Source organism: Ziziphus jujuba, chromosome 11 (assembly GCF_031755915.1).
Source record: "Ziziphus jujuba cultivar Dongzao chromosome 11, ASM3175591v1".
NCBI lineage: Eukaryota > Viridiplantae > Streptophyta > Magnoliopsida > Rosales > Rhamnaceae > Ziziphus > Ziziphus jujuba.
In genome coordinates, this window is record NC_083389.1 from 7,894,709 (window position 1) to 7,911,370 (window position 16,662).

General features: G+C 33.1%; 3 protein-coding genes across 4 annotated transcripts in view; 1 reads left to right on the top strand and 2 right to left on the bottom strand.

Moving 5' to 3' along the window:
* The window catches only part of LOC107432056 (vacuolar protein-sorting-associated protein 37 homolog 1), a 97,856-nt gene that overhangs the window by 74,244 nt on the left and 6,950 nt on the right, over positions 1 to 16,662 (top strand). The window lies entirely within an intron of this gene.
* Positions 2,178 to 4,232, bottom strand: LOC107432007 (purine-uracil permease NCS1). Its single transcript, XM_016043059.4, has one exon. It carries the CDS (start codon positions 4,039 to 4,041, stop codon positions 2,332 to 2,334), a length of 1,710 nt encoding a protein of 569 aa, XP_015898545.1. The 5' UTR covers positions 4,042 to 4,232; the 3' UTR covers positions 2,178 to 2,331.
* On the bottom strand, positions 10,540 to 12,686 carry LOC107432022 (protein RGF1 INDUCIBLE TRANSCRIPTION FACTOR 1). Of its 2 annotated transcripts, none has more exons than XM_048465366.2 (4): positions 12,194 to 12,686; positions 11,918 to 12,104; positions 11,529 to 11,816; positions 10,540 to 11,072 (listed from the first exon to the last, which is right to left on the bottom strand). In XM_048465366.2, exons 2-4 carry the CDS (start codon positions 12,089 to 12,091, stop codon positions 10,845 to 10,847), a joined length of 690 nt encoding a protein of 229 aa, XP_048321323.1. In that variant the 5' UTR covers positions 12,092 to 12,104; positions 12,194 to 12,686; the 3' UTR covers positions 10,540 to 10,844. The 2 variants fall into 2 exon arrangements, with proteins under 2 accessions (XP_048321323.1, XP_015898561.1); XM_016043075.4 differs by having other exon boundaries at positions 11,529 to 11,744; positions 12,194 to 12,632.

The window sequence follows — 16,662 nt, forward strand, 5'->3', positions numbered from 1 at the left end:
TCAAACCCCCCAAAAAGGGCCTTTCTTTTTCCATATGTGCATGGTTAGGGTGTTGCCAAGCTGGTTCAAAGGTCTATCTAACTGAGTTTGTCTGCTATTGGAGTTGAACTTTTCTGTCTTTTGCTCCTCATTCGTTGCATTTATGGTTAAGCTCCACGTCAGCTCCTCAATATTGAATGTTTATCTATGCATCTTATTTAATTTCATTTATACTTTCACATCTCTCACTGCTCTCCATTATTTTTATATATCGTCTGGTTTTGACTTTTATTATTATTATTATTTTTTTTCAGCAAACTTAATTTGATTATTTAATTTGGAAATTGAGTGATTTGAATCTATTTATGATATAGAACTCCCCTAGTAAAGTAGCCGCATCTTTTTACTTCGAGAATTTTTAATTCTATTTTATGTTTTACCCCTGATTTCTTCTACATTTTTGGAATCAATGTATAACTTAGATAAACAATTTAGTCGTGTCTTACAAATTGAACCAAATACTCCACTAAACTGAAACTAATTTTGAAAGACGTTTACTAGTCAAAAGTCAGTTTTTTTTTTTTCTTCTTTTCTTTTCTTTTTCCACCTTTTTTAAAAAAAAAAACTAAATCGCAAATTCACATGATCATCAATGCGATTAAATATATCCCCAAGAAATTTCTCATGTGTACGGTCAAACCCATAGATATATATATATATATATATATATATATTTTTAAACACAAACTAAAAGTGACCTAAGATTCTCAGTACATGCTTAAATTAAAAATTGGACACTCTCGATTGTCCCACAATGTCCTTGCATTTGCCTCTAGTATGTGTTAGTTGAGGTCCTATTGGAATTTTTGGTAGAAACAAATTGGATAGCAAAGTCCTTGCTCTTTTCCTAATACTTTGTATGTCTCGACCTCAATTATATCTCTGGTATGAGGACATGGATCACAGGCATAAACAAATTATTGGCTTAGAATCTTAATCATTGTTCATGTGGTACCAAAAAAACTAAAGAAAAAAAAAATTATTTATATAATTCAAGCCCCAAAAAAGCAAAAGAAAAACAAAACACGGTTTTATTTATATAATTCATGCCAAATGCAAACTCTAGATTCCTAGGGTTTAATCTATTAAGAAACGTATAAATTTTTGTCCCTCTTAATTCCTGTTGCCGGTTGTTTCGTGGGTTTTGATCAATACATGATAATGATACGATCGACCATCCAATCCAATATAATTTTATTGACATTTTTGTATTAGTAGGAAACGACTATATAAAACAATTGAGAATGTTCTTGGTACTACAAATCTACCAGATGACTTTGAAAACAATTCGAAGAATGTCCACCTAATTCTGAACTCCCTTTTTTTCCTGTCTTGATCTCTCTTTGCCGACAACAACAATTATAAAAACTATAAGCCAAATTATAAAAACTATAAGCCACTTTCTCTGACCAAAAACAAAAGTACTATACAATGCCACACTACCAGAATTAAAAAGCTCTTCCATTGCTTTACCACATAATGTCCAACTGAAACTCTTCCACTGCTTTACCACATAAATGAAGAGAATATAACATATTTATATACTGGATAAAAAGCAAAAGGGAACTGTAAGGTAGAGAAACAATCAATTGGTATTTGGTGGTGTTAGTGGTGAATGCGAAGGGAGAGGATCAAACAACTGAGGTCTATAAACCAAGTCATTTTGTTTGTAAATATCAAAAGCTTGGGCAAAAACCTTGTTTCCAGGGAAAATATTTGCAGTACAAATAAACTGTCTCATTCTTCCCAGTTTCAAAAGCCAAATCATATTTACATGGGAAAGCAAAAAAATAAAATAAAATAAAAATAAAAATCAAATTTACATGAGAGGAGTGTGTATGAAGTTTCATTTGGGTGCTAAAAGAAATTTTCTTCTACTATGCTATGGGTTTATGCTGTCAGAAAGAATTGAGTTGGACCTAAAGGAGAACGGTCCATGTCCAGATGGGCTGTGTGTGGGACCAAAGAACATTTCTCTATGTGTCTTAGCCTTTGTGGATCAACTGTTAGCCCACTGTTAGCCTTTGTCCATTATCTTATTTTGATTGTTAGTCGCCACTTACCACTTCCTGGGTATATTTTGACTGCAAATGTTTCCAGTTTTATTTTTATCACCTCGCAAGAAATTAAATGCAAAATTTTTCAACCTCGTAAATCAAAAATCGTATTCACTATAAGAGAAATTCCAGATTTGAAAATTACAAAAGGTGTATTGAGCAATTCTTCTTTTCAAACTGCATAGAAAGTGATATAATTTATTTGTGTTGTGCTGATAAAATGGCGACAAAAACTTCAATTTTCTGTGGGCAAGAGAGGGTCTGCATTAACCAAGTTCTTTTTCCTTGTCAAACTTGACAGTAGCCAATAGAGAAAGCCTGCAGAGAAGAAGCTGAAAAACCAAGCATTGTTATAGATAACCACAAATGCATCAGGAACTGTAGAAAGAATTCCAACTTTGTGCAAAAACCCAGGAATCACAGCCAAAATCCCAAAGACCAGAGATGCCATTGCAGCTAAATTATAGCCTCCTGTATAATAGTAAGCACCATAAGGGCTGAGAGAGTACAAATCCTTTATACCCAAGTTTGTTTGCTGAACAAGATAGTAATCCGCTAAAACTATGCCTCCAATTGGACCCAATAAAGCAGAATATCCAACTAGCCAAGTATAAACAAAGCTTTCACTTGATTGAAGAAGTCTCCATGGCTGAAATGCGATCCCAAGCAAAGCTGTTAAAAGAGCTCCTCTCCTAAAGGTGAACATTGAAGGGCTCAGATTGACAAGAGCATTTGCAGGGGCCACAACATTTGCAGCAACGTTGGTTGTAATTGTGGCAAGGCTGATCCCAAAGATCGATAAAATTATTGTTGACAACCCTCCAATTTGCCCAAGAAGCTGAATTGGGTTGGAAATTACACGCCCAAAAATGACTTTTGTCGAAGAAGTCACGGCTAATCCTACGAAGGTAAAAACCCCCATAAAAATTGGAAGCCCTGCTTGACCTATAATCTGATCTTTTTGGCTCTTTGCATAGCGAGTGAAATCAGGTATATTTAGCGCAACGGGAGCCCAGAAGCTTATATTTGCAGTGAGGGAAGGGAAAAAGAGAGACCAAAACTCAGAGGAAGAGAGCCTAGAAGATAAGGAAAGCATATGGCTAAAACCACCAGCTTGCACATAGGCCCAAATGACAAGGGAGGAAGTGAGTAGGATCAGAATAGGAGCAGAGTATTTTTCAAGCACACGAATCCCATCCATACCTTTCCAAACAAAGGACAATTGGGCAACCCAAAACACCATAAAACAAGCAAATTCAAGAGGCGAAGCGCCAAGCCAAGGTAGGGACTTAGACATGGAAGATTCTTTGATGACTTTTGGTAAAAGAAGGAAAATAGCGTCACCACAAATCCAGGTTTCGATCCCATACCAACCACAACCCACAAGAGCTCTGAGTAGAGTAGGAATATGAGCACCACGGATACCGAAAGAGGAACGAGCAAGGACTGGGAAAGAGATGCCATAGCGAGTACCAGGGTGACCAGTAAGGACCAGTGGGAGTAAAAGGATGATATTGGCAGCAACCACCGTGGCGATTCCTTGCCACCAAGCCATGCCAAGGTCCACAAGACTACCTGCAAGGTAATAAGATGGAACCCCAACAACAAGACCCACCCAAAGGCTAGCCATTTCCCAACCTGAAAACGACCTCTGAGATGGTGTCGTTGGCTTGAGGTCATCGTTGATGAGGGTCGGATCGGGATCGAAGCCATCATGGGGTTGGAGATCAGCTGGGGTGTTGGTCGCTGCCATGGGAGAGAAAATAGAACACCTTCTTCTGAGTAGAAGAGGTTTGGGACGTGGGAATGGGGCTTTGGTTGATTTTGTGGCTGAGAATGAAAGAGAGGTGGGAAAGAGAGAAGGCTTTGGATTATTGGAAGTGGAAAAAGGAAAGGAAAGGTGGGCATAAGGATGAGGATGGAAGCTGAGACATTTGGACACCATAGTAATGGTGATGGTGAGTGATTCAGTTGAGGGAATTTCAGATGGGCATGGAATAGAAATCCATTTGTATCAATTGGAGGATAGTTTGGTTAAGCGAGTGCTGGGTATGTTGCAGAGTCTTTTTTTTTTTTTTTTTTTTGCCTGTGTGTGTGTGTACGAAGAAGATTCTATCTATTATTTCAGTGGAAAATAATAAAACAAATAAATAAAACAAAGAAGAATCCAACGCCATGTATTGGTGAAGACTTTTCACATGTAACTCGGATCACGAGCTTAATGAAAAAAATTAAAGCGATTCCATCCTAGCTTGGTGATTTCATTTTCATATTTTATATTAAAATGTTGAGCTGTGATATCAGCAAAGATAAGTCAAATATCTAGAACTCCTTTTTTCTAATTTTCTAATTTTATGTACATCCGGATATTTTACTATATGCTCTTTTTTCTTTTCATAAATTTTTCTAAAAGTATAATCGAATTCAATCCATCAGTTGATATTTTTCCATCAAATTCAAAAAAGATTACCGTTTAAATTTAGTTTTCCTTCCAAAGCTTTTTCAAAACATGTTACCATTTTAAAATATTAACAACAACAACAACAACAACAACAACAACAACAACAATAATAATAATAATAATAATAATAATAATAATAATAATAATAATAATATGATTTAATAATTTATCTTGTTTCATTTTTTAATATGTTAATTTTAATATATATGTATATAAATCAATTAATAATGGAGCATTATTATTCTGTTGGTTTTGTCTTGTATATATATATCAAATAATAATATATTTTTTTGTGTATATATATCTTTTTGGCAAAAGTAGAATAGGTATTCTATAAATAAATAAGAAAAAAAAACCTACAGGATAATCAAAGTATGTACTTCCCCTCTAGTAGAAGGATGGGATCAATATATACAGATATATGGATTCCACCACTATACTAAAAGGAGCACATATTTCAAAAGTATTGAAAATATTTCCAATAAATAATTAGGTATGATGGACAATCAAGTGGGCCATTAGGAGATTAAGATTTTCTATCCCTAACTCCTTGTTTCCTTTCTTGTCCCCTAATAGAAATTTAACAAGTCATTAAAATATTTTTAAAAGAAATAGATGTTATTTTAATTTCGTTTTCTCTTTTGATTTTTGTTTCTTTATAATGTGGAGTAAAATCTGATGAGCGTGTTCTTTTTATTACTTGAATTAAAATTATCTCAAACTGTAGATTCTAATATACCCACAAGCACCACAACTAAAATTTTTTGAATATCAAATTTCGTAAAAAAAAAAAAAAAAATTTAAGAGTTGCTCACTAGCTATTAGTAATTAATCCTATTCTTGGCTTGATACGCATGCTATATCTTTATTTTCTTTGAATAAACACTTTTTATTTTTATTAAAGTTGGAGTTAAAACTTGCAACTTGCAAGATCCTTCCACAGGTAAGTACACGGTGGAGGCCTCATAATTTCCAAGCAATTCCAATAATTGTTCTATGAAATTCTCAACCCACAATCAATAATAAATATGTAATTTGTAGTTTATATCACTATTTCTTGCCCTTAAATTGAACTGTGCCCAAGTTTTCAAAACCATAAAAGCTTGCTTAATTTACAAAAATTCGAACTAGGCAACTTATGCCACCTAGTAAATAAATTCCATCTTTAAACTATTTTCTCATCCATTTATTACGAATAAGTGGAATCATATATATATCGTCATTTGAATGATAAAAAGACGGTGAAACTATATAACGGTAAAATCTAAAATTATTTTTTAAATAATATAACATTGATAGTTTTTAAGGATATTGAAAATGAAATAGAAAATTCCGCTCTAACCACTAACCACTAGGTACAAGTTTTTTCTCCTGACTAGTGATTCCAATGAAAAAACTAATAATGTTTAAGAATGAAACTAACTTTGATACCTATTTGTTTCTATTTTACAATAATATTATGTTTTAACCACAAACTCATGGTAATCATTATATTTTATTCAATTAGTTCCCAATCAAACAGATCATTTTTGTTAATTAGAAGTATTAAAGAGATAATCAAATGGTAAAATCGAAAACACAGTCAATAAAAATAGCTCAACCATCTTGAAAGTACCCAAGCTCGAAACAATGTTTTTTGTTTTTTTTTTTTTGGTGGGATTACAGATAATTGGAGCCTATAAAGATCTCAGTTCTACTCTATAAAAAGTAAAAACAATTCGCTATGCGAAAATGCATTTCAAAACTCACAAATCACAATTCGCTATATCGGGGCTAAAATTGGCATTGCAAAGGAAGAATTAGATCTGAAAATTATGTTCTTTAGTCCATAAATGGTTGAAATCGAAATTTCATTTTAACTGGCTTAGCTAAAAACTAGGGTGACCTGCTTACCATCGTTCTGACTCGGTTCCTCTCAGCCACGTTCGTCTATGAATTGGTGCAATTCGGACCCTCCAAAGACGTTGACTAGAATATTTATTGGACGTCACCGCTCTAAACTGCTGTCTTGGGCTTCATTTTTAATAGGCCTGTGGTCGGCCCATCCAATTTCTGTGATTGGAACAGTTTTTATTTTTACAATATTTTGTCGTCGGAACTAATTTTTTTATTTGAATAATACACAAATCGTTATCAAATGCCAAGCTCTCCAAGACTCGTTCTTATCCCTAATAAAATTCAAACTAAATATTTAAACTTGCCGATTTAACAAATATTATAAGTATGCAAAAATCCTAGATGAGTTATACTATATAGGGTAGCTGCAAATAAGGGAGAAAAGAAAGAAAGAAAGAAAGAAATTATATGTTGTAATTGGAAAATCTTTATAAATAGAATATATATATATATATATATTTTTTTTTTTCTAAAGGGAGCTGTATATTTCTTTTTTTAGTCTAACCAAGCCGACGATGAACTATAAACTGTTATAATTGAGAATAATAATTTGTATATCCTTAAAAAATAGATTGAATTACACTTGACCATTACTTGACACTCCAAATTTTTAATGATTCATTCAACCTTTCAGGGGGTTTATGTAGGGAAAGTAGTTAGCTTCAGCGTTCACCAACAAAAATTAAGGCCACAGATGACACAGATTTCAAGGGTGGCATACTTAAAAAGTCTTTGCTTCTATCGATAAGCCCTATACGTAACAGGAACAGCAACACCGATTAATTTCACGTAACGTGTCTCCTGGAAACCGTCAACTACTCGTTACTTAATTGATCCACATAACAATATTATTATTATTATTATTTTTTGGTGAAAGACCCACATAACTATATAGGAATATGTGGTAGGTGCTTAGATATTATCAAATCTTGATATTTTTTCCTCCTTAATCACGGAATCATCTAATATTTGAATTTACAATAAATAAGCGTAATTCCATTTGTCCAAAAATAATAATAATAATAATGTAACTTCATACCATACTTTGTTCAACTTATCACACTTGCCAAAAGCTATACCACACAAAGTACAGTCCTCTTGTGAGCATCCACAGCCACGACTTCCACGTGTACTCCCAAAATTCAACACAAGCCTCCATTTTTATTAGAACAATTTTTTCACCTTATTTATTCATTTGTGGTTGATTGGGCATCTATTTATAATTCTAATTGAATCAAATTATATATCTACTACAAAGAAATCCCACCAATTTTCTAGTCTCCGAAAGTGGAAACAAAATTCCATTCCAATTCAAGCAAAAACAGGCTTATAATCAACTTGTTCGAATAAAAAAAATAAAAAAATAAATAAAGAAATTTAATCAAAGATGGATGGTGTAGGGTCTCAAGAAAAAGTTTCATCATCAGTATCTTACTGGACCCCATGCTCATTTCCATGGCCGTCATAGTCTCAACCTCGTTCGTTATTGTCTCAGGCGGAGTAGGGTGGGCCGAAGAGGATTATTATTGTCCAATCATTTCTCCACTCGACCCATTCTTGCTCCAGGAGTGGACGACAAAATCCTCGATACGATCCCAATTCTCTCATCCTCAACCGATAACAAAGCTAATAAACTATTCCGGGTGGATCACAGTGAATGTGTGATCTGTTTGGGTGAGTTGGAGGACGGGGATAAGATACGCCTGTTGCCAAACTGCAGGCATGCGTTTCATGTTCCGTGCATCGACGAGTGGTTCTCGGCTCAGACACACTGTCCTGTCTGTCGATCGCCGATAGTTGCAACCGATTTAACTAACTCTATGGTTCCTTTGGCTATGGAAGAAGATGATGGGGTTGGGAATTCGATGACGACTCCTTTTCGGGTCGAAGAAGGTGGTGAACCAGTTAACGGTTCGAGGCCGGTACCGGTTCGACCGAATGGGCTTCTTAGGCATTGTGTGTCAGTTGCTTTCCCTGCAGAAGGGAAATCCTTGTGTGCTGTGAGGGAGTTGAAGAGGACTATGTCTATGGATCAGTCTGATAATGTAGTTGTTGATATACAGACACTGCCTGATCAAATGCCCTCTTCGTCTTCTTCTTCGTCTTCGAAGCCTGTTCTTATGAGGAGCAGATCGTATAATAAGACAATTAGGTCTATGAGGAAGCTTGATCGGATGTCTTTCATGATAACAAAGTCGTTATCGCAGCTTCAGATTGGCCGGAGTGGCAACAGGACTGCTGATGGATTAATTTTACCTTGAAAATGAAAAATTGCTAACTTTGTATTATATTATTAGTATTAGGTTTAGTTAGGTACATATTTGCTTTAATTATTTAAGTTTGAAAATAATGATTTATCTACAGGAAGAAATAATTAACTAAAGATTCTTCTTGATTGGCCCAAAAAAAAAAAAAAAAAAAGATTCTTTTTGGTTCCTCGTGCATGAAATCATAATGAAATTGTTCCATCTATTATTTTTGTTTTTTTTTTCTCTTCTTTTTCTTTGGTCCCCACGATCTCATATTCATTGCCAAACTGTAATACAGTGTACTTATAAATAACTTTATATCCTTGATTTGATTGTCGAGAAAATTATATTTTACGCGACAAGTTAGAAAAACGTTTGTTTTTTTATTTATTTTTTCAGTTAAAGACGTTTAGAAAAAAACATTCACTTGCCCCTCATCTCTTCTGGATCTGAATTTATATGGGCCTGGGTTGGCCCAAGATTGGTCTAAACAACCCAAAAATGGAACGGAGAGAAATCAGACGCGGCCCCAGTGAAAAAATTATTTTATTTGGAATTTTGGAAGAAATTCAAATCAATAATAGTAATTGTTTTTTATTTTTTATTTTTTTAAATGGCTTACAAGTAGCGATTAGGATAAGGTGGTGACATTTGTTGAGATAGGTCTGACTTGTTATCAAAACTTGAATAGTATATATAGTAGATTTAAATTCAATTACCGTATGGGACGACAATGAAACAAACATCAATAGGTTGACTTTAAAATTTTTAAAAAAGTTTGGCAGAGTTAGGTGACGTTTCTTCTTTCAACATATACCCTATGGTGGGAAAAGAAGACAGATGAGCCTAATTCTGAAGGCATTTCAAAACAGAGAAAATGGTTCCTAGACAATTTGCATGGTTCACTCAAATTGATTGGCTTTTATCAGCACTAAGTTCTATGTAGGTCCAAATTCTTTAAAGCTTTTTCACTCACGTGTAACTCAGTCATGTTATTATGTTATACCAATTGTAGGAAATTGATTTTGACACAACTGAATGAATTCTGTATAGAAGAAAAAGTAAACAGGGAAAAACCCATATGAAATTAGAACTTTCTGAATTAGCTAATTATTTCTACCTGGGTAAACAATCTTACTAAAAATTTCACATTAAGATAAAATTGTAAGGTAAACTTTTTACAAAATTGTTCATGACCAATTGACTTTATAGTGCATGTATTTTATGGTTTTTGTTTGTTTACAAAGATGTAATAAACCCCCATCATGTACTCCAAAAAAAGGTGATTGGTTACTATTTTTATTAAATGTAGTATGATACCTACTTCTTTAGTTAAATCGCCCAGGAGGGAAATTGTGTGACCCCAAGTATCCATCAATCTACATCACTTGCTACCTACCTGTTTGGCTTTCCTTGGGTTTAAATCGTAAAGTTGGCTTAGGTATCAACCATTTTGATCTCCCTCGCTCCCACGTGTGCATCCTCACACTCGATAAATTTCCTAGTATTCAAGGTAATAACTAAGAATTAAAATAATAATTACCCAAAAAAAAAAAAAGAATTGAAAATAGAATAAAATTATTTTTTTCTTTCCTTTTTCTCAATAGAACCTCCTCTGTGGAGTCTAATCACTCATACCATGGCAGGTAAAAATATTGAAACAGGACAAAATCCTCCACTAAATTTTGATTGAGCTCAACAAACTTGGTAAAGAAAAAAGAAAGTTGATTTGCTCCATAGCTTGGATTAAACATATAAAAAATAATAAAAGATAAAAAATAAAAGTGTGGTTTTCTTTATGTAAACGGCCCATGTGCGTTGGTGGGTCCACGAAAACTATAAAACGGAATCCACAAAGACTTGCTTTTTAATTTCTTAATGACATGTACACCTTGCAACTATCAATAACAATTCTTGCATTATTGGTTCTTCACAAGAGAGAATTTGTTTTGTAAGGGACCCAAACCTAAAAGGAAGAACTTTCTTCTATACCCTTTTGTTTCTTGGCATGCATAATGGTGGTTTTTTTCTTTTTTTCTTTTTTTTTACAAAAAAGAAAAAATAAAGAAGAAATGTTGGGTTTAAAAGATTAAAAATATATTTCTTTTTATAATTATTAGAAGGAAAAGAAATTAATTATTATTAGGACCCAAATGGAGCCCTATGAGGAATGCCTTTTCTTCTTCTTGCACTTGAAGGAGGTGGAGAAGGCGTGGGAGGGTAAATGTCTTGTTGTGACCCTTCACGCAACTCCTCTTCCTCCCTTAATGAGCTTCTTCTCGATGATATCCCTTCTCTTCTGCCCATTACTTCCTCATTCTTTGCCTCCAAGGTAAAGTTTGCATCCCCATTTCTCTTTATTCCTACAAGCTATAATATACAATATAATAATAATTAATAAAATTAACAAAGAAGGCTTTAAATCTAAGTCAATTCAAGCAAAACCCACATCCCAAAAACAGTAAAAATATGGAAAATGATGATGATGATGCTTAGGATGATAATGGTGGATTGCAATGAGGGTAAATACTACTAGTGATGGTAATGGGTCATGAGAAATGGGTCATGATCCAAATGGATGCATGATGGAGTTTGATGATTTGTTGTGGCTGATAATAATTGTCATTGGTGGGTTATAATGATGTTGATGGTGATGGGTTTTTATACAAATGTGGGTGATGATGTACGAGTGATGGGTATGAGCATATGGTGTGTTTGAGAACGATGTTGATAATGAGAACAATATATATGAAGCAACAAATAATAATAATAATAATTAATTAAAAAAAAAGAGAATTAATTTGAGAAAAAATGGAAAATGCTAACCTTACAACCCAGTGAACAGAAACGAAATGGGTCCAACAGGCTTCTCCCACAGATTTCGCAAATGTGGGCAACTCCTTTTCCAGTTCTCGGTTGTGGCCTCTCATTAAGAAATAGAACTCTTGCACTGTTTATCACATATGTCTGTACCCCACTTATATCCAACACTTTCTGAATCTCTGAAACCCTCACCACATCATGGTATGAAGATCTCCTTATCTGTGAATTTTTTTTGTTTTGCCAAAACAAAAATAAACTCAACCCCAAAAAAGCACTTTTACAAAATGTTTTCTTTTTTTTTTTTTTTTTTTTTCGAAAGTTAAAAGATTATCAGAAAATGAGCAAATTATAATCTAAAGTTTATAAAAAGAGAAAGAAGAGAACCAACCCACCTGAATTACTTGATGATCCTTGTGACGAGACGAGCGGCAATAGAAACAAAATGCATCTCCGCTGCAATCTAAGCAATACATGTTGCATTCGCTCCTCGCGGCGTCTCCATGTGTCCGGCACACTGAGAAGAATGACGTGGTCAGCAATGGCTCGAGCCATGGAGGCACCAACATTCTGTCCCTCCTCCTGTTCAGAAACCCAAAAACCGAACGGATTAGAAGCAGAAGACGAAAACACATTCTAGAGAGAAGAATTAATTTGAGCAGCATTATTACCGATATTAACGAGGGAGAGCTGAATTTGGGTATTATCGGAAGGGAAAGAAAATGCGGTCAGCGGTTGTTTTTCCGGCGAAAGAAAAGTCGGGGCTCCGGGGGATTGGGTACTCCGGCGGGGGTGGAGATGGGAAAATGCAGAGAAAGAGAGAAAGTAAAATGCAGAGAAATGACGAGAAAGAGAAAAAGAGGGCCGAAACGACCTGTAACTTAGAATTCAACAACACAAACAACGCTTGGACTAAGGGACAAGCCTTTCTCTCTCATAAACAAATGCTAGAAATGCTTTGCGAAATCAACGGTTCAGTTGGATCGTGGTGGCTGAAGTTTACTAATAGCCGTTGGATTATAAGACAAGGATGGGTGGGTTTGGCGCTTACGCTACTTTGGATCTTCTTAGCGTCTCTACGTAGTTTCAAGGTCGCCCACTTCACTACGCATAAACATTAACTCCCCCTAATTCCTAATTGCTTCTTCTTTCTAAATTATCTTACGCACGCTCCACGTCGCTGATTATTCCACGTGGCTCTAATCAACGCTCTGTAATTAGTAAAAAAATAAAAAATATAAAATGATCGACTGTGCTTATTTGTTTCTAGAGGGAGGAAAGAATATCAATTAATGGTAAAAACAAAATTATTATCAAAGATCGTTTTTCTATTCTTAATAAAATATACAGAATTTTGATAATGCAGTTTCGTCTTCAAAACAAATATTTTACGGAATTTTTTTTTTTTTAATCAAGTTTGTCCATTCAATGAAATATGACCATTGTCTAAAAATATATAAAAACATAAAAATGTAATAACAAGTTGAAAATTTAAGTACATGTAATAACAAGTTGAAAATTTAAGTACATTGCGCAAAATATCCATTTTTTATACCAAAAACAAAGAAGCCACTTTTGTTTTAAACATGATTATTAATACATGTAAATGGAAATGCACGCGCTCTTGATCAAATCCCTAGAGAATAGCAGAAAAATAATTGAGATTAAAAAAATAAAAAGCGTAATTAAAGCCTAAGCTCTGTCTACCCAATAGGACATGCGAACTAAACATGGCTTTGGTGTAAAAGATATTTCTAATGCAAATATATATATATATATATATATATATATATATATATTTAGCTGACGTTTAGCTTGAAGGGGAGAGACTCTTTATGCATAATTTTAGGCAGCATGTCATGTCTGAAGGCATTTGATTTTAAGTTAAACAAGAGACATAGTTACAGCATTATTGTTTAATAATTTAATTGTATTAGTTAAAAAAATAATCCTTTTTAATCTCTAATAACTAATTTTTTATATAATTAATTATTGCCGGCACACTTTGTTTTCAAAATGGAGTCCAGCATTGCAAAGAACTAATTAAGTAATAAACATTTGATGTTAGCATCAGCATTTGCATTAGGATTCCATTAATAACATTTGTGGTAAAAGATAATGAAACGGTCAGTCTGTGAATGATAATCATAATCTTATAATTAATTTATATATATATATATATATATATATAAAATTATATTTGCAAATAAATCAGTGCATAACTTTTTATTCAGCAAATTAAGTATAGATTGAGATAAAACAACAAAAACTTTTACATATAACAATTATATATTTACCTGACCATTTAATATGTAAAATGCATATTTATAAAATTAATATTAAAGATGAAACTTTATTTACCAAAAAAAAGGGTAAAACATTTTTTTTTTTTGGATAAAAATAAGATTTAAAGATACACTTATTGCCTATGCTTCAAAGGTTGAGGACTGACTAATTAATATTGGTGGCCTGGAATTTTTTTCATTATTATTATTTTTTTAAAAAAGTTTATTTATATGATTAACGTGTGGATAAGAAATTAATGATTGATTTTTTTTGTCAATAAATAATATTCTTATTTGGCTGATTGAGGCCTATGTTATATTGCCAACCACATTCCATCAAAGTGTCTATGTCATAAAATGGGTTTCTGGCCATTAGACAAGAGAAAAGGCAGAGAAGTGAGAGAGAGAGAGAGAGAGAGAGAGAGAGAGAGAGAGAGAGAGAGAGAGAGTAATTAAATAAAATTGTATAGAATATAGATAATAAGAAATATAAATTTGGAAAAACTATTAAATTCAGGATTTTAAGTTAGAAATGAGCTTCGACTCTAATATAATATTAATTTACCAGTTCTAATCTATATTCAAATCAAATAATTCCAGACCCTTATTTTCTTATTAATTGCCAGTAATATAATTATAAAGTAAAATTGAACTTTTCCACATGGGAAAACCATTATATAGTAGATTCCAAAAACTTTTGCTAAAGTTGTAAGAAAAGAATTGATTAAGTACATGGTATAAACTATTTAGTGTACAATACGAAGCTAAGCCTAATGATTTGAGTACCTCTAGTTCTAAAGAAAATCATATTCTTCTCTCTCTCTCTCTCTCTCTCTATATATATATATATATATATAATGCATATAGCACCATAGCCGTATTTAAAAGCAGAAAATCAACGATATCTTTTGGTGCTACTTAGCGCTTAAGAAATTGTATCGAGGAATACGATACCGAAGAGTATGGGTGGGTTAAAGAAAAACCTGCTTTTTAGGAAGAAGATGAAAGATGTGAAAGGTTTTCAAAATAGAAGAAAACACCAAAATATTAGGGTTTTGTGCATCTTCATGAAAAGCATTTTTCCCGTGATTAAGTAAAGGCGATGAAAAAAAAGAAAAAAAAAAGAAAGAAAAAAGAAAGAAAAAAAGAAAAAAAGAAAAGGCAGGTGTGGAGAATGATGCGAAACTGATGTTTGTCTTGCAGCAAAAAATGAGATCCCTAAAGCCAAATGTGTGTTATACCCAAACAAAACTACAAAAAGCTAGAGGCGAAAAAAAAAAAAAAAAAAAGCTTCTATAAATGGATTAAGCATGAAAAAGATTTTAGACACATGATTTTCAACCTGAAAATTTATGTTACTTTTTTCCATTTAAACAATTACTTTTTTGCTTTATATCCTATCATGAAAATTGAAATGCACTCGTTCTCCACACAAATTAAACAAATAGATTAATTTGCTATATTTTTTGGTGCAGAAATGACATTGTTAATTCATACAATTATATAATTTTTTATGCTTTGTTTGCTCGGTTTTTGCAGTTATAACGCGGTCGTTCATGTTTCTTAAAGGAACAAAAAGCTATAGCAAAGGGTTCAACGGTCATGTAGTTGCAATTAATTTAGAGATTTTTTTTTTAAAATTTTTTTCCCACTTCTCTTTCTTTAAACTAATATATGCAACAAAATTAATTGAAGAGTCCAATACCTTTATGTAGGAGGCACGGTTGGACAACTTGGGAAAGTGAATCTTAATCTACTCTGCTTTAGTCCTAAATCTCCTTATTAAAGATCTCATCAGCTTCTCATCTTTTATCAAGTAATCATAATATTCATGAGGTGTGGGCACATCATACAAATTTATAATATTTATACATGTTTATAATTATAGCATTAACTTTTTCACAGAATTAATGTTCGAAACCTGAAATCCGAATGGATAAACTTGGATTAATTCACATTGGTTGATTGAGAGTGTCGGTTAGATATCTTTTCCTTTGAAGAAGGAGCAAGACAGAGAGAGATAATTAGCACACCAAGTTTGGTGAAAATTATTGATCATCAGTCGCTCAGTAAGTCACCTAATCATGTTTCCATGCCATGTGTGGACCATAGCTTATTAATTAAAACATCATATCCATAAAATCAAACATGCCAAGTTGCTTTAAATTTTCTGCCTTTCAATTCCTAAAGAACCTTTTGGAAACTGGACAAAAGGCGTTGTTTTGGGAATAAATCATCGATGTTAACTTAATTTAATTACCACTTGCTGGGCGTGGATGTTTTTGCCTGCAATATATATCACAATCGGAATAGTTTCTTAGTTTAAGGAAGACTTAAACGACTAAATGTGTCTTTTTTACATTGGAATGGTAATGTTGTCGGTTTCTATAAGAAAAATCTTTAACCCTCTTTGGAAACGGAGAGTTTCCGAATTTCGATCCCGAAATGTCCAAGAGACCTACTGTACTTTGTCTGCTTGTGATTGAAATGATGATTAAGCGGTCATTGTTGAAGAGACAAACTAATTAAAAGTAATTAATCAAATTGATTAAATATTTTAATGCTCATTAGTCAGTGGCTCGAACGCAAAAAAGAAAAAAATGTTTGATTGGTCTTAACGGAGTTTGTTAGCAGCGACAAAAGAGGAAGTAAAAACTTTGCTTTCTCTTTTTAAATATTGCTGGTACAATTATTGTTTAACATGAGCTACATGTATATATAAATATATATATATAGTCAAATCAATGGGACAGAATATATGAGAGTTTGGAGAGAAACAATAATCTAGAGGACAGATCCGTTAATAAATAAACATTAATAAGTCAAATTATTCACCCAAAAATAAATAAAAATTA